Raw genomic sequence first — 21,365 nt, forward strand, 5'->3', positions numbered from 1 at the left:
GGCCACAAGCTGCCATGTTTGTACTTCCAGCCCTGGTGTGGCTGAGCTGGGACACCTGGGCCCGGCAGAAGGGAAAGTGGGAGAAGGACCCCAGCACAGATGTGGAGGAGGCCCGTGGCAGGTGCTGGCCTGGCCCTGGCACATCCAACCAAGATGAAGCCCCCTCCCCAGGAAGCATCCTGCTCTCGGAGACTCAGGGCCCTGGCTTACAGGTAAGGAGCAGAGATGCTCAAGCGAAAAAAGAAAGAAACTTCTCCAGGGCAAAATATGGGTGTCTTCCTCTAGGTACTGAATAGGGCACGCCTGGAGGGTACTAGGTTTAGGTATCTCTAGTATCTTCTGTTCTCTCAGAAACTCCACCCGTTGCTCACAGCTAGCCACAGAGGTATCCTAGGGGTTTCAGAGATGACCATCTGTGCGGCCAGGGCTAAGTGCAAAACCAGCGCCACCACTGTCACTGCACCAGGCCACCACCCAGTGTGCGAATCTCTGAAATGATAGGTTTGGGTTCCTAAAAGACGTAGGGTGGTCTGAGGCATGGGGACAGGTGAGTGGAGGTGAGGAAAAGCGGAGTCATCGGTGGTCTACTCATGGGGACTTGAACTTTATGGCTCTTGACAGACAGCAGGTCCAGAAATCGGCAGCACTAGGTCGGATGCTCTGAGGATGGCGTGTTGGTCCCCTGAAGGTCACCCATCAGGCCCAAGTGTGGGCCCAGGTTAAGGGTCAGTGGTCTCAAGGCATTTTTTTTTTTTTTTTTTTTTTTGTGGTGCTGGGGATTGAACCCAGGGCCTTGTGCTTGCAAGGCGAGCACTCTACCAACTGAGCTATCTCCCCAGCCCTCAAGGCATTTGAGATGGACAAAAGGTGCCTCCAAGTTCCTGAAATGTAACCGTTACCGTGGCAACCGCGTGTCAACGGCGTTATCTGTAGCAAGACCACTGGGAGTATACCACCACCGCTTAGCTGCGTGACCCCTAAAATGAGTGATAAAAGCAAATAAAGCTCTTGGTTTTCCTTCAGTTTCAACTTCCTGGCATGAGGCCATGATTTGCTCTCTACCTCAGTTTCCCCATTTGTGAACTGGGGATAATAATAGTCGTGAGCTAAAGCATTTCAAGTGCCTCACCCAGGGCCTTGTTGATAGTGAGCACTCGATAAGTTATGGATATTCACTTCTGACAGGACCCCAGTTGGATCTCTGTCAAGTGGTAAAGAATTTATTGAAAATCCTTTTATCTTGCAGCAAGAGCCTCAGCAACTTTGTGAGACCCTGTCTTAAAAAAAAAAAAGTAAAAGTGGTAGAGCGCCTCTGGGTTAGATGCCTAGTCCAAAAAAGCAAAAAAGAAAAAATTTTATCTAGAACATTTTATTCTGATTTGTCTGGGACACAGCTTATACAGTTCCTAGCACCCACAAGATAGTCCATGATACTTATTTAGAGGGATTTGAATGCGATTGTGCAGCCTGGTATTAGGATCCTTGCTGTGCCCCATGCTGGCTGTATGATCTTGGGCAAATACCAAACACTTTCTAAACCTTGGTTTTTGGACTTCTTTAACATGCAGAATGATGGATTACCCCCTTTATTGGGTTGTTGGGAGGATGAAAGGTCATTAATGCAAAGGATTTTGAATAAATGCCCAAGTTAATAGTAAGAGCAGTGTTTTTGAGTAGAATTATGAAATTGAATTCTTGAATTACTGTTGAATTATTTTTATTGCTATTCTTTCTCTTCTTTTTTTGTAATTAAAAAAAAAAAAGAAATTGTTGCTGGGGATTCAACCCAAGGGCAACCCAGTCCCTTTCATTTTTTGAGTCCTGCTAAGTTGCTGAGTCTGGCCTTGAATTTATGATCCTCCCACCTTGGCCTCCCCAGTGGCTGGGATTACAGGTGCGCACTACCACACGGGACTTCACTGCTCTTGTTGTTGATGCAACAGTGGAGCCTGCAATGTGGGTTGGATGTGAGGTTTTGAGTGATTCCAGCGTTGCTGCACGGAATTGCATGAATTTTTTACGAGTGTGTTATCTACCTCTATTTGATTGATTGATTCCCTCGCTCCATAAATATGCATTGGAATGTTTGCTCATACCTGGCCGGCTAAGGTCCAGGCCCCAGGGGATCTGACCCTGAACAGGTCAACACCGGTTTGCCCTCCTTGGAGCTTGCGTTTCTGGTGGGGGAGACAGACAGCAAGCATGATAACTTCAGTGACAAGGAGGAGGCTGTGATGAGATTAAAACACAAAAAGAGGGTGGCAGTGGTCAGGGAGGGCCTCTCTGAGGAAACGATATTTTTAAGCACAAGGGTAGACAGAAGTCAGTCATGAGAAGAGGGCGGCATTGAGCACGGCTGTGTTGTGGGGAGTGACACAATCCCAGCAAAGACACTTAAATGGGAGAGAGCTGGTCTGGCGACACCCCAAGAGAACCGCATGGCTGGAATTGAAAGAACATTCTAGAAGCCTGTGGACAGGGCAGATCTGCAGACCCAATAGGATCTCATGGTAAGGAATGTAGATTTTATCCTGGGAATGATGTGGGTGCTCTCCCACGTCCTTGGGGTCCCAAACGCCCCTTTCGGCAAGGCCGTCCCTGACCACCCTGCCTGAAATCGCAACTCCCTGTTTAAAGAGCAGAGATGAATTCAGCCACCCACCTCTTCACGTCTCCCTGCCCCGAGTGATTTTTACCCGCAGCTCTTATAATCTCTCCTCTACCACACTCTGCATTTCACCCTTTCATTTTGTCAACTATCCTTGCCAAGAGCACAAGGTCATGCTACCGCTAGGACTGTGCTGGCCAGAGTAGGTGCACAGATATTCGTTGAAAGAGAAATAGAAGAAAATGACGTGGTTTAAATTGTCCTTTTACAAGGCTCGTCTGCCTGGATTGCAGAAGGGCCCAGGGGCCAAACCAGGAGGCTGCTGGGAGGCGGGGGCTGACATCTGTCATGTATGTAGGACCCGCTGGACCTGCTAAGAGCTGGGGTGTGGCCTCGAGGAAGGAGAATTCGCCTAGGTTTTCCATCTGAGCAGCTGGGGCCTTTTCCTGCAACTGGGACCTGGAGAGGAGCTCAGGGGGGAAAGGGGCCTCTGAGCCTGTTTGAAGGAGTTGTCCATGGAAAAAGATGGCAATGGAAAAAAGGAATGCTTGACAGAGTGGAAAACTATAACCTGGCTAGCAGGAGTTGCCCACGTATGATGACATATTAGATACTGGCGGGAAAAAAGTCTGGAACCTAGATCCCAGCAAGTTTGGGTAAATAAGCTTGACACTTATTGCATTCCAGTGCAAATCACTGGATAATAATGTTAGTCAAAATGTCAGCATTCCCAAGTCACAGAAAGTGTTGCAAGATAAATTCCAATGACATATAAAATAGAGGGAATCATAATGGGTGGGGTCTCCAGTTTACAGGGGTATTTTTTTTGGAGGGGGGCATTTTAGTTACAGAGACATTTACAAATAGTCTTCAGTTTTCTTTACTTTGTCGGGGGGATGCTGGGGATTGAATCCAGGCTACCGCAGATGCTAAGCATGTGCTCTACCATAATCTTTAGTATTTGGGGGGAGTGATACCACCACCCAAATAAGGGTTCCACCTCAGAATGCTAGTCTCAGTTTGCAGGAGGAGGTCTGGAAGGACAAGAGGCCTTCCCTGCATCTCCTAGGGGTCATTTCGTCCAAGTCCTCTTTCCACCAAGAATCTAATGCCTTGGATCCTGGTGGTGCCTTTTTTGGTGTTTGGTTTACACACAGATGCTTCAGATCTTTATACGATGAGATCCGTAGCGACCCTGCAGAGTCAGGAGTGGTTCTGGAAACAAAGACGACACAGTCAGACCTGTGTAACTCCGGTGGGCTTCTGGGGAGTATTTTTCCTTTTGAAAACTGCAAGTTGTAGTTCCATCCCGGTCTTTCGTCATGGGGAAATCACAGAGGCAATATTTTCCACCTACTGATCTTCTTGTCCCTGCAAAAATGATTTGCTGACAGCTCCTCTTTTCCTGCACAGAGCTGTGGTTTCTGAACACCAGCTCGTCTACATGTATTTGGTAACAGGCACGCGTGAAGCATTGCCTTTGAGAGAAATTGCTGCAGACGAGAACAGGCAGCACTGTAGCCAGGTGGCCGTGTCGGGAGCTCCCAGGGTCGTGTTTAGTATTCTGCGTGCATCATTGTCACAGGCCACGTGGCTGCAGGGACTGAGCCAGGACTGCCTCTCATTGCTGTGCAGCTCAGGAATTCTGCATCTCAGAGGCTGCATGGGGGAGGTTTGCAGCTGAGGCATCCGTCATCCTCGCAGGTAATCCAAGTTTCACTCTGTCCTCCATTGCTGAGGCTGCTGGCAAAGCCGCTCCTTCTCCGTTTCTCTGTTCTTTGTCTTTTGACAACAGATTTGCTGGCATATGGTTTGGTGCAGAAAATGATGGCTTTTGGGGAAGATAAAAGGGGGTCCTACATTCTTGATGGTTTTCAACCTGGCTATGCTGCCTCCATTCTTCCCCTCCATGTAACCTGGCTCAGGAGGGAACAGCCCACCTGGTGTCACTGTGCTGAGGTCTGCCACCATCACTTTGCATCCTGACCCTTAGCCTCCTGGCCATGCAGTGAGCATGTTCACGTTCAGAAATTTCGTTTCCTCCACTGCCTTTACAGGGTGATGCCGGTTCTTCTGGCCCCGGGGTGCTCTGAGACAGGGTTCCCTATGCACCTGACCTGGACCCCCAAGGCCTTGTCTAGGAGCAGTACCAGCCCCCCAGGGATGAGCTCTGATGTGGGAAATGCAGTACCCTCGTACTCACACATCCCTGAGGACACACGTCTGCATCCACCTGCCCAGAACTAACGCTAGAAAAATGAAAATGTCAATTAAGTGGTTGCTGTGGCAACCCGATCTCCTGTTTGCTGCTATATTTTCAAAGTTGTATATTTTTTTCTATTGGTTTGCTTGAATTCCTCAGTTGTTTTCCACCCTGAACTCTGCTGTCAACACACACACACACACACACACACACACACACACACACACACACACACACAAGAGACATGTTGATTTCTAAGACTAATAGTATGTATTTTAAAGGGAGGGCTGGAGTGAAAGCCAAGAAGAATGCTTTTGTCAAGAATATATATTTTTATTTACTTTGTGTGTCTTTCTGGGGTGGCTCAGTGAGAGAGAGGGAAGGTCCAACGTGAGCCCAGAAAACCTCTGCCTTCCATTCCCTTCCTGACGTCCCATAAGCTGTGCATCCTCTTGAGACAGAGGGTTAGCTCTTTAGCAAGAGAAAATTCATGCCGTTAGCTCTACTATGGGGCTCTGGCGAAGGTCAGCCAGAAAAAGGGACCAACCTTTGCGGTGACCCCCAAAAGACTGGCCTGCAGGTCAGGTTCAGGAGAGTGGCTGCTCTCTCTGGAGACCGGGACCTTGGCTGGCAAGGAGTTTTGTTAGGCCCCAAATTCTGGAAAACCACCCAACTCTTCTGGTTCTAGGAACAGGGCTGATGAGAGGCGTTTCTCGGGGGTTGTCATGAGATGGGATGAAACACGGGAGAGCCTTCCTGGCTGCTGGCCTCCCTCTCCACCTGGTGTCTTTGCTTCTTTTGAGATGCATTCCACCTTTGACTTTCAGAGCAGGCTGGGATACTATAAACACACATTCATTTTGTTCCTTCCTTGTTGATCAATGGGCCGATATGAGTTTGGTAGTGTTTATTTACTTCTTTGTCATGCTGGGTTCAAACCCAGGCACTCCCAACCCCAAACTTTCTTTAAAAAAGTGGGGTGAGGGCAGAGCTTGGATGGCAGCGTGCATGCCTACCTAGCATTCTCAGGTCCTGGGTTCCATGCCCAGCACCGAAACCAAAAACGAAAAACAAAATCTGCTTTTTTTTTCTTTTTTTAAATGAAATCACCTGTCACAACTCCAAAAATATCCTGAAACCCCTTGGGGGAAGAGGTGGCATCTCTCTCATGACGGTCCCTAGAACAAAGAAGGAATCCTCATTCTTAGTCACTGGGCGGAGGGCCCGTGGGGAGTCAGCCAACCTTGGCAAGGAGGAAAGTGCGTGAAGCTTTTTATTGCCTGGTTTTCCCCTCCTGAATTTTGCAGTCACATCCAGGTATCTCCCATGGCTTCTCAGACCCACCCCTCTGGGCAAGGACTTGGGCGGCAGGGACAGCAGAGGCAGGGGCGTTGCTCATCAGTCATTCTTCTGCAGAATCTGAGTGCAGCAGAGTCACCAGCAGGGCACACCCCTCCTGAATGGAACCCAGAGGTATTTTTATCTCAGACAGTTCCGAATTTTATCACTTTAAAAAAAGGATCAAAGTGCATATTCTACTGAATAATGAATGAACTCTAGGATGTATATAACCTTTGCAATCTATTTTTTTTTAATGTTTAAAAAATGCCAGGGAGCACAGTTTGCTTAGGGACAAACTCATGTTCCCTGGGCCTAGAACAATTAAAATCAAGGACGGCTCCACAAAGAAACAGCATGGAGATGATCTCCACAGACAGTGACCTTTAGCAATTTTTTTGGTCAGTTTGATAACATGTTCCCAAACTATGGTATGCCCCAACTATAGCATGTGTATTGCTTTAAAAATAAAATGGTATAAACTGGCATCATGACCCATGCCTTGTCATCCCAGCAACCCAGGAGGCTGAAACAGGATGATCTCAATTCAAAGCCAGCCTCAGCAGCTTAATGAGGCTCTGTCTAAAATAAAATAATAAAATAAAATAAAATAAAATAAGGGCTGGTGATGTGACTCTGTGGTTAAGCATCCCTGGATTCAATCCCTGATATGGGAAAAAAATTGTAAAATGCCTTCCTAAATATGGAATTGAATATATGCAGTGGCTATGATACCACTTTAGTAGTTGCAACTAATGCTCCCTGAGTCTCACCCCAAATTCCCTTGGGGAAGGGTGGCCATAAATTCCTTTTCAGTAATTTGAAGGCTCTTCCCCTTCCCAGGTGACACCAGAATGGAGAACTCACTCAAAATCAGGGTCCAGGGGCTCTGCCCTTCCATGTTCATGTCATGTGGTATCACGTCTATACCACAGGTGTCTCAACTTCTGGGGACCCCTTGCAGGTGGGGCATGCTTGGGGCAGAAGCCTGGGTCCTGCCTGGAAGCCCCCCCCCCCAATCAGTTCTAGCCCTGTTGGACACCTTCAGTGGGATACGTACCCCTGTTCCCCAGTGAAGGGCTGTCCCTGGGGATGGGATTGTCCCCTACAGAGCCAGGGCCTGCCTCTCCAGCATGCCGTAGCGATGCTATGTTCTAATCGGGACCTGTGGTGCTGACAGGGAGGCTGAAAGCCCCTGAGCTTCCCCTTTATGTCCTGACTGTTCCCCTGTACCCGACTCATCACTTGCAACAGGACGGAAATGGACAGCCACTGTCCCTTCTGCCATCCTGGGCCGCTGTGCTTATATTTTTGTAAAAGAAAAAGCTAGTCCAAGATGATTCTTCAGAAATCCCTTTTTTAAAATAGCTTTCTGGGGCTGGTTGTAGCTCAGGGATAAAGTACTTGCCTAGCATGCACAAGGCCGTGGGTATAATTCCCAGGCAAAATTAAAAAAAAAAAAAAATGCTTTCCATAGATGTAAGCAGGGAAGCCCTAAAGTAGCAACTAGGAGCAGGGAGAGGTGTTGGGAGAGGGCCGGGCTTTATCTGAGCCTTCTGTTTTTAAAAGGAAGTGTCTGATTCCTCTAATTAGGAGTAATTTAAAGATCCCTGTGCAAGAAGGCATCAAGGGGCCAGGCCTGGTGGTGCACGCCTGTCTTCGCAGCGACACAGAAGGATCACAAGTCTGAGGCAAGCTTTGGCAATTTAGTGAGATCCCGTCTCAAAAGATAAAAAGGCCAGGGATGTAGCTCAGTGGTAAGAGCATCCCTGGATTCAATCCCCAACACTGAGCAGGGCATATCAGAGGTCGTGAGCACATCACACATACGCATACGCACGTGCACACACACACATACACACACTGTAGATCAAATCCAGGGCCTCGTGTATGCTAGGCAATTGCTCTACCACTGGACTGCATCCCCAGTTCTTTTCATTCTTATCTCGAGACAGGAGTTTGCTAAGTTGCCCAGACTAGCCTTGAACTTGCCATCCTTCTACCTCAGCCTCCCACATAGCTGAGATTACAGGTATGTGCCAACCATGCTTTTGAATTCATTTTTTATCCTGCACACCCCCACCCCATTAAAAAAAAAAAAAAAACAAAAAAAACCAGAAATCCCAAGGGATCCAGTTTATAGCAGTGCCTTTGGGTCCTTGGTTCCCACATTTTGGAGTAAAGCTGAGCCAGGTTCCTAGTGGAGGGCAGCCCAAGGCGTCACTGGGCGGGGAGGGAGGAAAAACGAGGCCCTCAGTGCCCTGCAGCTGCATTAGCACCAGACAGGAGTGTGTCAGAAATGCAGGATTCAGGCTGGACATGGTGGATTATAGGCATGAGCCTTGGGAGGCTGAGACAGGAGGATTGAGAGTTCAAAGCCAGCCTCAGCAATTTAGGGAGGCCCTAAGCAACTCAGTGAGACACTGCCTCTAAATAGAATGTAAAAAAGGACTTGGGATGTGGCTCAGTGGTTAAGCACCCCAGGTTCAATCCCAGGTACAAAAAAAGAAAAGAAACGCAGAGTTCAAGACGCGCTCAGTTCCAAGGCGCGTGTGACTGACATCCCAGGTGTGCCTGCCCACAGTGCTGTTTAGAGGGGCTACCCTGGGGTCTGGGCTCCAGGTTGGAGGTGCTGTCCTTAGAGGAGGCTATCTGCTGCCAGGAGCTTTAGGGGTGCCTCTCAGCCAGCAGGGTTCCACCTCCTGGCAGGAACAGATTGATCCTAACTCGAGCCCCGAGCCTGGAGGGGCCAGGCCCTCCCTCTGAGGCACCAGCTGCTCACCTGCGCAGGACCCTCGCCTGCTGGTTTCTCAGGCCTTTGCTCTCATTTCACGGTTTCCGCCACGGGTGGCGTCATCCTGGACTTGGAAGGCGTGAATCATCAAGTCGCCCAGCTGATGAATTCCTGGCTCTGGTGACGCCTTAATTGGAGGCAAGGCACCTCTTTCATTAGCAAGATCACTGCCTCCTCTCCACACTCCCCTCGGAGGCCTGGGGGGAGAAAGAGGTCGACCCCTTGGAGTGACCCTGGTTACTGCAACTGCTCCAAATCTATCAGTGTCTCAGGCAAGCCCATGACCTCGTTAATTGCTCAAGGCCCTAGGGATGTTGGAATCAATTTTTTTCTTTCCCAAATAAGTGAATATTCTTTTGGTTTTTAGTCACTGCAACAGCTTTGCTATATAGAAAACATTTTATTTCAGCCAGTTCTCACTACAACCCTATGGGGGTTGAGGTTGCTATTATTCCCATGTTACTAAAGGGAAAATGAAATCAAAAAGGTCAAGTAACTTTTTCAAGGTCACGCAGCAAACTAAATAGCAGAGTGTGTACTAAACCCAGGTCTGTGTACCTCCAAAGCCAGCACTCTTTGTCTACTTGGGCTATTCCTGGACTTTCAAAGGCAGAATTCCCATGGTGAAGGCTGTCTGCTATTTTCTTTCAAGTGAGGAAGAAAAGTTGGAATGTTCTTCCAGATAATCTTTATCGTTCTTCTCTTTGTGTTCTAGCTTAGGATCCAGCATCTGCCCCGGCTCTCTTTGTTCCTTGCCTTCTCTCTGTGAACGAGTCTCTTGAAACGTGGTTTCTCTGCTCCAGTGGCTTCTTAGAAGGCCAGGAATTGAGCCTGGCTGGCTTGCCCACTTGGGACTGTGGCCAGCTAGGCGAGTGCCCATGCCCAGTGTCTGTCTGGCTGTGACCCTCCCAGGGACCTCTATAGACCCTTCAGTTCTGCCAGCTTGCCCTCCTTAGATGCTGGGAGACATTGGTAGATTCTCTGACAGACATGGAGCTGAGTTCACGTTGCACTTACGAGTATGTGGTGACTTCCAGAAGCCCTGAGCGCTTTTGCCTTTGTGAATCTCTTTCTCTGCTAAAAAAGCAAAAATGTTAAATCTATTTTCCTGCTGTCTTGGCATAAATATGAATATATTAGTGTTATATCAGAAAGCATTTCCTTTACCTTAAAAGTTCTTTTTTTCCTCCTTCGAGTTTATCAAAGTTAAACCATTTTCCTGGGCCCCTAGAAGCATTATGGGCCCTCGGCATTGTGCCGACTGGGTCAGCTGGCCTTGTGTTTGGTCTGAGGTGACCTTGACTTTTGAGGCCTCAGTCATCTCACGTGTAAAATAGGTACAGTGACATGTCTGCTTTAATCCATGGCAAGTGGCCAGCACAGAGGCAGCCTGTGACTCCTGGTATCTCGTGGGTGCTCCAGCAGCGGTGCCGCCTTCCTGCCCTCTGCTGGGCCTGAGGGCGCTGTGCGTGGAGGGCTGGGTTCGCGTGTGGAGGGGCTGCTTCTCAGGCATTTACTGAAAGGACACGGTAGCAGTGGTCTGTGCTGTTGGCCCTGCTTCCTGCCCCTGCATCACAAAGCAACAGGGCCAAAGGGTCCTCAGGGCTCTGCGCAGGTCTGCAGAGAGACTGGGCCTGTCCGGCAGAGCTGGGGCCAGAAGCCAGGCTCAGACCCCAGTCCAGCACCCGCAGGCCCTGCCCAGGCAGCCTCTCTGGTGGAGTCCCCTCAGCTGGACCATGAAGAGCAGATCTTGGCAAAGACAGAGGCAAGACTTTGGCACCTGCCCACCTCCTGCCGCCCACGCGGCCTCCTTGGCCTGACTGGCTCGATCCATTTTCTCAGGGCTGTCTGCACACGGGCCGCCACGTGCGCTGCCCAGAGAGGGCTATGACGACGGCACAGCCCTGGGCCAGTCCCTGCTCTGCGGCTGACTTGCTGGGCAGGTTGCTTCACGTTGGCTTCCTCACCTGGGAAAGGGACATCACCACGCTTCCTGCCTCACGGGGCTGTCACAGGGTGACACCGGTGACATGGATGAAGCACTGCGTGGGGACGGGCACTCCTCAAGAGGAGGAAGGCACTTGGGAGGAGGAGGAGTGTGGAGCCCCTTCTCCCTCCATCGTCCCTTCTGGAGGCAGCTCAGGGAGGCTGCTCAGCCTCCCAGCTCCTGGGTAGCAAGTCGCAGGCCTGCTGCTCACCAGCGGGTGACTTTGAGCAAGTATTTCACCTTTCTGTGCCTCTGTTTCCTCACCTGAAAATGGCATCAAAAACAGAACTTGTCCCAAGTGTCACTGAGTGGAACAAATGTTCACATGTCTGAAACGCTCCCATTGACTTCTGGCGTGTCCTGAAGACTCTAAGTAGATGCTGGATTTTATTTTATTTTTTCTTGGTATAAAGTCACAAGTGGTAAAATGACTTCAGTCTTTAAGCTAGAACCTTCTAGAACCGACATGGAGTTCCAGAAATGGGAGTTCTCCATCCCTTCCTCCACAGAGTGTGAGAGACACAGTTTCTCTAGAATGTTCTCTAGACACTTCCCTGCTTGCTGGAAGGAGTAGCACAGGGAAGTTTCCACCCAACGCCTCATGGTTGCTGAAGCCCAGGCAGATGACCCCACAGCCTCTGAACATGGTCACACCAACAGGGAGGCCATGGTCTTGAAAATCTCTGTGACGTGCTACACGGGCAGAGTGAGGTTCTGGAGAGAGTTGGAGGTCCAGGAACTTAGAGGAAAAGGAAATGGGAAGGGTCATACATAGGTGTCCAGTGTCTCCACCATGCCAGGCCTGGGCTGCTCTTTGGCTCCAGATTTGTGGAAACTCTCCTGAGTGAGGATCCCTCAGGCAAATGGCCCAGCAGATGGTCAGCCAGAGCCCTTGCTGGGTCTTCATGGTGGGCAGTGCCCCCAGACACAGCAGCTGGACACCAGGATGTGGCCCATGGCCAAGGGAAGCTCCTGGCCCCCAAGGGCACTGAAGTCAGACCTGAGCCTGCTGGACCCAGGCTGACCACCTGGGCTGCTCACATCCAGTTAGCCTTCCCGGATGGACTCCTGTAGATTGACGTGGACCCCAAGAGGGAGACAAGGGGGTTTGTGTTTTCGAACGCTGCTTTCCTGAAGTGGCTTCTGTTAACCTGAGTCCTCGGTGGCTGCCGGTATGAAATATTAATGGCTGACTGAGCGTGTGAGCTCCGGAGCCTTCCTTGAGCAGGGTCTGGTTTCATAGTCCTGAGACTGCAGCTGCGTAGGGACCCCACACCCCGGCGCCTTGAGGAGGAGCAGCCCTGGCCGGACACTGCTGCCTGACAGTGACAGCCACGTCCCGGGAGGCGAGGTCAGGGAGCACCACGTCTGTGAGAGGTATGTGCCCTGGCAGCGGAACGTGACAAAGAATCTGACAAAGAATCTGACGTCTGGAATCGGCACCGAACTGCACTTCCAAACAGTGGGAGCAGACTGACTGGCTTCCTGTGGAGGGACCAGGTCAACGCCCACGCAGAAGCAATCGTCGGACACGATTTTCCTGCACGAGCTCTAGTTCTCTCTTCCAGGATCATTATCATTATTTTATTTTGGTACCAGGAATTGAACCTAGGGGTCCTAACCCCAGTCCTTTTTATTTTTTATTTTGAGACAGGATATCACTAAGTTGCGTCGCTGGCTCTTTGCGATACAAAATCCGTGGATATTTGTCACCGCCTGCAGCAACAACCTGCACGGGTCTTATGGGTGGTGGAGTGGAAACTGAGGCACTTCTATCTTTCTCTTTAGTGTGCTGCTTTCTTGCTTGTTCATAGAGGATAGAGGAAATGAGGTTCACTTGCTTTGAGAGGAGAGAGAGAGAGACCCTGCTTATCAGAGAGAAAGAAACTTTGATTAAGAGAGAAACTTTGAGAGAAGGACAGGCTTTGTTAGAGCTTAGAAGGAGAGAGGCCTGCCACGCCTTAAAGTCCTGCATCCTGTGAACTAAGGGTACGTCCACCCTGTGCCCTAGTGATGCGTCTCAGTTCTCCGTTCCGCGATCTGCCTTCGGCCGCTGCCCCTACTCGCTGCTGTGCCGCTTTTCCCTCCTAGCTGCCGTCGCGTGTTTCCTAGCTGCTTTTCCCTGCGTGTGTCTTCTTCTACTGCTTTTCTGCTAATGGCTGCTGTGTGTCCCTACTAGCTGCTGTGTTCTTTCTTCTGGCTGCTGCCGCTGCTTTTTCCCTACTAGCCGCTGCCGTGTGTTTTTCCCTCTGGCTGCTGCCACGCGTGTGTCTTTCTCTCTGGCTGCTGCCGCGTGTGTGTCTTCTTCTACTGCTTTTCTGCTAATGGCTGCTGTGTCTCTGTCTCGCTCCGCCTACACTTATATCACCTCCAGGAGGCGGAGAGCAGGGCCATGCCTCTTACGCAAAGATTAGGCTAGATGCTCAGAGCAGGCAATTAGTGCTCAAGAACACATGCGCATACATTGTGTGCGTGGACGAGAAAATCACCTGAGTGTGCTTATGTCAATTAACCTCACTGTCGATGTGATCAGGCGCCATCCCTGCGCCGCCAACATGGCACAGTCCCCAACAAGTTGCTTAGGACCTTGCTAAGTTGCTGAGGCTGGCCTTGAACTTGTGATTCTCCTTCCTCAACCTCCCCAGCCACTGGGATCACAGGTGTGTGCAACCACGCCCAGCTCTTCTAAGACTTCTTCATGGGGACTCCGTGAGCCTTCACCCAGATATTGAATGTAAAATAATCACAGAGACTTTTTTCTTATTTTTCATTAAATTTTCAAAGGGGCAGGTGGTTCCTAACTAAAATTAAAAAATGATACTGTGGGGGTTGGGTGTAGCTCAGTGGCAGAGTCGCTGCTTAGCAAGCACAAGGCTCTGGGTTCAAACCCCGGCACCAAATAAACAGATGCAGACATGGTAATGCCAGCAGTTCCTCTTCTAGGAATACCTGCTACTAATGAGGACATCCAGGTGCCAGGATGTCCCTGGAAGCATCGTGGTTGCACGGAACTAGACATAACTCAATTATCTGCAGCAGGCGACTGGTTCAATCAGTTCAGTAAGTTCACTCTTTGAAAGAAGCAAACTGCCAGAGTGGCGGTGCATGCCTGTGATCTCAGTGTTTTGGGAGGCTGAGGCAGGAGGATGGCAAGTTTGAGGCCAGCTTGGGCCGCTTAGTGAAACCCTGTCTTAAAAACAAAGAAGGGCCGGGGATGTGGCTCAGTGGTAGAGGGTTTGCCCAGCATGTGTGAGGCCCTGGGTAGCCATGGAGGCCACAGGTGAGCGGGAGGCAGAGGCTGACTTCCCACCACGGCTGGTACTATTGAACTTGGGTGAAGAACACATAAGGAACCCCCCCCACCCCCCCGAGCTGCGTGCCCACTTGATTTCCAAAGCGCCTCAGCAGACAGAGGCCCGTGAGCGACAGGACTGAGGCGGAACAGGCAGCTAATTTGGGGGGCAGCTGCCACTGCTCTAAATTAAGCAGGCGGCGAGGTCAGGGCCTGACTCGCAGCTGGCCGGCCGGGTGCCAGTGGAGTGGCGTCCTCCTCCCGGGTTTAACAGCTCGTCGCAGGCAGGCTCACATCCACTCCTCGTCACGTGTCCCCGGCCTTCATGAATGGAGCCCGAAGCTCACGTGCAAACCCCACTTTCCCTCCTGGGAGTCCGTCCAGGCCGGGGCCAAGCCAGCGTCTTGCTGTCACCCGGACACCCAGCGTCCAGAGGGGAGGGAAGCAGCCGGTGAGTCATGAGGCGGAAGGCAGCGCCTCTCCACCCACTCAGGTATGAGGCTCTCCCCTCACCAGGTCACAGGAGGGAAGGCCCCGGGAGGTCACCCGTGAGGCCCAGCAGCCTGAGGTGGCCCACAGGGGCTGGGCCACAACCTGCCAGGCGGACTGGGCTGGGCTGGACTGAGTTGCTCTGTGCTGTAGGCCACATTCCTCAGCTATTGTCGCCGTCCATTCATCCTTGGGGTTGGGTTCCGAGGGCCCAGTGGGCTGGAGATGCAGGTTAGCTATGTGCCTGAGGCCCAGCGAGGTCCTGCCTGCCTGCCTGCCTCATTCCACCCACCGGGGCCTCGGGGGATCTCAGCCAAGGGCTGCCTTGCTGCCTGGGATCTTGTTCTTCTCAGGGAATCTTATTTTGCCAGGAAGTTGCTGGCCCACTCTTGGTGTCCAGTCTATCCCTGGCCTACACCCTTGCTGTGGCCCTGGTGGGGGGTGTAGCCCTGGTGACACGCCCCCCACCCCCACGGCAGGAAGCCTCACAGGGAACACTGGAGGCTTATTATGCACCCGCTGAGTTCATCTGCTGGTTGAGGATCCCCTCCTGATATGCGTGGGACCAGAATGTTTCAAATTTCAGAGTTCGGGGGGATTTGGGAAATTTTACATATATATATATGATGAGATTTTTAGGGATGGGGCCGAAGACTGAACAGTAAATTCATTTGTAGACCTTATACGCAGTAAAGGTAATTTTGTGTGTGTACATATAGACATATATGTGTGTGCTTAGGTATGAATGACCTTTATTTACTTACTTTATTTCTTTTGCAATGCTAGGGATTGAACCCAGGGGCACTTCACCACTGAGCTACATCCCCAGTCCTTTGTATTCTTAATTTTTAGACAGGGTCTCTTTAAGTTACCCAGGCTGGCCTCAAATTTGCAATCCTCCTGCCTTAGCCTCCTGAGCAATTTTGTGTGACATTTTTAGTGTATCTGCATTCTGACTGTGACTTGTCACCTGAGGTCAATGACCACCCTTGTTGAAGGCCTGCCATCAGAGGGACGTGCCCTCTCTGCCAGGACTCTGCATCCTTCCAAGTGAAGGGTCATGAATTTCCTCCTCCTCCTCCTCCTCCTCCTCTTCTTCTTCTTCTTTTTTGACTTTAATAATTATAGAAAAGTTGCAAAAATAATACCAAGAATTCCCAAACACCCTCCTCCACTGTTTCTTTTAACTTCTTCCCAGGTGTTAATATTTGACTACCTATGTGTTAACATTTTTCCTTCTCTGAACGATTCAGGAGGAGGACACAGACCTGCCTCTGTCCCCTTACATCCATCAGTGTGCATCCCTAAAAGCAAGGCGTTCTCTCTTGTAACCAGTGTACAACAACAGAATCAGGAGAAGACTGTCAAAACGCGACTGTCTCACCGACAGTCCACACGGGGATTTTGCCAGCTGTTCACAGAGAGTCCTTGAAGGCCAAAGGAAGCCCAGACTCGGGCTCTGTGTGTGGTTGTCCCGTCCCTCTAGTCTCTTCAGTCTGGAGCAGTCCCTGAGGGCTTCATGACATGGACACTTTTGAAGAGGCCAGGCCATTATTCCTCAGAATGGAGGTGCCTCCAGCAGTGCCTGGGCATATAGCCGGTCCCTAAGAAGTGATGTATGTATTGAGCACCTACTGTGTACCTTAACTCATTCATCCTCAGTCACCCTTCGCAGAACAAGTGCCCAGGCCCAGGGAGGTCAAGGGGCTAGCCTGAGGTTGCTCGGCCAGTGAGAGGTGGCCCTGATCTTAACCCCAGAGCACATTTCTGAATCCCTGGGCCGCGGTGCCCTGGGGAGTTTTCTTGGTGACTTAGTTGCAGCATTGTTTCTGTCAACCTTGGGAACTCTCAGGTCAACGTTGTCCTCGGGGCCCTTAGCTCTCCCCTACCCATAAGGATGATACCCCCCTGACCCCCCAGGCACTTGGTTGACCTTCTGCTTTCTCCAGGCCTGCAAAAGGCAAGGGGCAGTTGACCTTCATTTCCTCTGAGGTGTCCAGCAAATGGGCACAGAGGGTTACAGGGTGAAAATCCACCTTTGAGTCCGAAGCCTCCTCATCCAAGCTGTGATTATGGGCTGAAAGGATGATGTCGACCAAGGGGCTCTGCTCTGCTCCGGTGCTGCAGCCAGAACTCAGGCAACCTCTCATGGGCTCTGGCTGCTCTCCTCCAGGAAGTCCCCCTGGCTTAGCCAGCTGCCTCCCAGACTGGCTCTGTCGGGCCAGTCTTCTGTCCACATCCTTGTCCAGGCCAGCCTGTTTTTGCAGTCTTCTGGTCATCTGTCTCTGACTCTGTGTTCTCTATTGAACTCATTCATTTATCCATTCAGTGAGCGCCTACTGAGGACCTGCCCTGTGTGCATCTGTGTGGTAATAGGGGCTGGGGGCACAGATAATGGCACTGCGGGCACAGGGAGCAGCAAGTGCAAAGGCCGGGTGTCCTGTCTGGGGAGCAGGAAGGGACCCTGTGCAGCTGGTGCTGAGCTGAGGGGAGGTTGCTGGCCGGCCCCGCAGGGCCCCGGGGAACACAGGAAGGACTTTGAATTCTGTCGTCAGCTCCGTGGAAAGCTAGGGGGCTTTTCCACTTGGAAGGGGATGCAGTCTCTTTTATGTATTAAGACTCTGGCTGCCAGTGGCAGTGGCCACACGAGTGGGCCCACCTTCCTGCCTGGGCCAAGTCATGTGCCGCCCTCTTTCCGTGTCCCCTGTGGCTCTAGAGCACACTGCTTGCCCTGGGCTCCTGATCTCAGTCCCGTACTCCCTCTTAAATCCCCCCTTGGCCCCATGCCAGCCTTCTGTCCTCTAAGATGCTCCCCACCAGGGGCTTCCAGCCCTCCATAAAGGCCCTCATTATAGACCGAGGCCCACGCAGAGCCGGGCCCGAGTTCTGGCTTGGCTTCCAGCCAGCAGAATGAGCATCCTCATCCGGAAAAATGGATGTCACCTTGTTGTGGGGCTCTAGTGAGAATTAAGTGAGAAAATGCTGGGCTCTGCCTGGAGCCAGGCCCAGTGCAGGGCTGAGGACAGGGCAGCATCTGCCCTGGGAGCTCTGGAGGAATAGCAGTCACCTCACCTGTGGCTGTCTTCCCAGACACCCCTGCTCAGCTCCAGCTGTAAGAACTTGTGGGTTCTTGACCTGGATTTTCTCCACTCTGTAACCACTCGAAAAGCTGGCCTTGCTGCTGGAAAAGACAGTCGGGATGGTGCTGACTCCTGAGGTCAACTGAAGCTGCTGCTTTGTATACCTTTTATGAGCTTGGCAGGTGAAGCCCCGGTGGGTGTTATCAGGAATCACAGCATTGCCGTTGATCACACTGGGCAAATAGCCTCTGCTAGCTCAGAAAACCTTGAGATGTTTCCATTAGATCCCCTGTGGAGTTGAACCTGGGGTGGACAAGACCTGTTAATCAGAAACAGCTGCCCTGCTGCCCATCTGTAATCCCAGTGACTCAGGAGGCTGAGGCAAGAGGATCACAAGTTCAAGGTCAGCCTTAGCAACTTAGCAACACCCTGTCTCAAAATAAAAATTTAAGTGTTGCGGGGCTGGGGATTGGAGATGTAGTTCAGTGGTAGGGTGCCACTGAGTTCAATCGCCAGCACAAAAACAAAAATAAAAACCAACCTAAATGTATTCTGGAGTCAGGCAGTCCTCCTGCCTCAGCCTCCCAAGTAGCTGGGATTGCGCGCAAGCAGGCACCACAGTACCTGGCTACGTTTCTGTTGTTTTAAGTCATCCAGTTTGTGGTCATTTTGTTAAAGCAGCCACAGTGAAACTAATACACGTGATACAGCAGCAAAAGGACTCCGTGCTGCAATTCTGTGCGTGGCCACAGTGAGCGCTGTGTAAGGGCTTGCCAGGGTCACTGTTGTTACCATTCTTACTAGGAACTTATTTAAGGTGCAGGGGAGGTCTGTGTGATGGCAGACTTGCCAGGGGTGGGGAACCCCTCAACCTTCCTGGTCCCAAGTCTTGGTAGGGGTGCAGTGGGGTGGCTGCCCCAAGTCACTCTCTTCACTGAGTGCTGGCTTGGAGGAGGTGGCTGCCCTAGAAGTGGTGGCTGACTTCAGTGATGCCCGGCAGGGGTCCTCCACGTGTCCTTGCGGTGAGGAGGGGCAGGGGCTGCCCTGTGCCTGCCTCCTGCTGTGGCAGCAGCCCAGGCCTGCTTTCTGGAGCACAGCTCGCAGCTGCCTCAGAAACCTGTCTGGCAACAGCATTCCTCGACACTCGGGCAGCCGGCTGTCACTCCGCAGCCTGTTGTGGTTTTTGTAAGGCGCAGACGGGAACGTCAGCTGCTCCCTGGCGAGGCCGTGACTCACGCTGGCAGTTCTGAGCCCAGGTTTCCCCTGTGGCAGCCAAAACCCTTGTTTCTCTGCCCGGCTCCTGCTGAGAGACCAAAAGCAGGTCTTCTGAGGCCTTCCCAAGGGGGACGGAGGGCCCAAGACACTAGAGGACCAAAGAGCTGACTTTTTCCGACTCCCTCCGGGGCTGGCCACCCCTTCTGGTCTGGGGTCAAGGAGCTTCGTGGCTTGGGTTTTAGGTGGGATTTCTCCATGCTCCTCAGCTCGGTTTGGGTACTTTCCTTGGACTGATTACTTCCTCTTTGAGGGGTTCAATTTTCCCCACCTATGAATGGGGATGTTTGAAGGACTTGAGCTGTAAAGAATGGGGCTCCCTCTCCCCGACATCTCAGGCGCATTCCCCAAATAACTACAAGTAGCAGGTCCAGTGGCTCAGATCTGTGGGGAGGAGGGTCTGGCAGCCCCTTCCTGTGGGTGTCTGGTCATGGCCACTAGTTTACATAAAGACGGAGGAGAAAAGGAACAGGACTCCTGAACACGTCAGCCCAGCTGAGGGTCAGGGGTGTCAAGGTCCATCTGCAGCAGGGGAGCCTGGTGAGTCCATGGAGTTGGTCACTGACTTCAGTGACGCCTGGCAGGGTCCTCCACGTGTCCTTGCGGGGCACAGATTTGGTCCAGGCGCCAGGCACTGGATGTGTGCCTGCGGTGGGGGGGTGGAAGGAGAGGTGTCTGGGGGCGTTGGAGGTTCTGTGGTGAGAAAGAAGAACTTGGTGAAGCCACCAACCCAGCAGCTTTGCGGTGGGGTGAACCCTGGCGGGCAGGGCTGAGGGAGTAGACCTGTCTCCCTCTTCTGCCGGGACCCAGGGGCAGACGCTCAGCTTCCTTTCCACTCAGCAGGGCTCAGGTGTTGGTCTCGGCGCCCTGTGGGGCGTGCAGGTAGAAGAGGCGCGCCAGGTGTGGCTGTGGACCCCGCTCGGCTAGATTTGAGGTGATGGCAGAGAACCTTGGAAACAGCCCTGGGGCTTCTGGGAGATGTTCAGAGGGGTCAGGATCCTCAAAAACACGGGGGCTGGTGGGCACACGGACAGGCAGGGCACTTTGTTCCTGTGGCCTTGAGCTGGCAAAAACAACCCAGGATCTACCCTGGCTACAAATGCACAAATGCTGCTTCCAGTCAGTCTCCAGGACCCCGAAACTTGGTCACAGCTTACCAGGTCAGCTGTTTGCTGCGGGGCTCCGCCCACGGCTGGGCTGGTTGTGACAGACTCGGTTTTCTGTGGGCGAAGTCAGGGCTGATGGGAGAAGCGACAGCAGGCTACCCCCAGGTCCCCTGCCACCACTGTCTGTCAGCACCACGCTCCAAAGACAGTACTGCCCCAACTAGGACAGGGCTACACCTGAGCACTCTGGGGCAAGTGCAGGGCGGTGACTCTGGAACTCCTTCCTGTCCAAGCCCCTCCTACCCCATCCGTAATTCTACTGAATGGAGTCTGAGTGTCTGCTGCGTGCCAGGCTTGGTGGCAGACAGAAAGGATAGCAAATGACCACAATGTTGGGAGCGCTGTTGTTTTCTCTCCTGATACTGGGGACTGAACACAGGGCTGCTGTGCCATCCCCAGCCCTCTGTATTGTTTATTCTGAGAGAGGATCTCACTATATTGTTCTGGCTGGCCTCAAACTTGTGATCCACCTCTCAGTCCCCCAAGTAGCTGGGATTACAGGTAATCACTGTGCCTGGGTAATGAGCTGTAAGGATTGAATGTGATCATGCACATAAAGTACGAGGTACATGGTCACTGGCACATAGCACGTGCTCAATAAATATCGCCTATGTGGACAGTGAGGTATAGAGAGGTTAACTGCCTTACCCAAAGTCACACAGCATGGGAGATTGAATCAGGAAGATTATCATGTTCCCAACAATCACCTATCAAGTGCTAGTGAGCTAAGGGAAGGGTAGGTGGCCCTGAGGACTTCTGACTGGGAAGTGTCAGGAAGGACCCACAGAGGCATTGGGTCTCACAAGGTGTCTGGGCTGTCGTCATTGACATAACCACAGGCACAGGGAAAGCAGGTAGGAACGTAGTGAATTCAAGGTTGTGCAAGATGGTGTCCTGGGGAGGGCTAATGGAAGCAAGGCTGTGCGGGTGGACGCCTGCTGAGGAGTGACCTGTGGGACAAGGACCCCATGACCACCCGAGAGGCAGGGGCAATGACTGGCCTGGAGCCAGCCTGCCTGATGGCCTCTGAAGAGGGGGCCACTCATGGCACCACACCTCACGGCTGGGGGATGGGGCAAACCCCACCCAACGCTAGGGCAATCTACCGGCCCCGGCCGCCGCCCGCCTGGGCCCAC

General features: G+C 51.9%; 1 protein-coding gene across 2 annotated transcripts in view; it reads left to right on the forward strand.

Moving 5' to 3' along the window:
• Position 1: 1 nt before the first annotated feature.
• KIFC3 (kinesin family member C3) overlaps positions 2-21,365 on the forward strand; it is a 64,316-nt gene continuing 42,952 nt past the window's right edge. For both annotated transcript variants that reach the window (XM_079117869.1, XM_079117871.1), the window contains exon 1: positions 2-212. In XM_079117869.1, coding sequence (XP_078973995.1) covers positions 15-212 — 198 coding nt within the window. In that variant the 5' untranslated portion in view covers positions 2-14. The remainder of the gene's footprint in view (positions 213-21,365) is intronic.

This window comes from Sciurus vulgaris, assembly GCF_902686455.1.
Source record: "Sciurus vulgaris genome assembly, chromosome: 17".
NCBI classification, from domain to species: domain Eukaryota; kingdom Metazoa; phylum Chordata; class Mammalia; order Rodentia; family Sciuridae; genus Sciurus; species Sciurus vulgaris.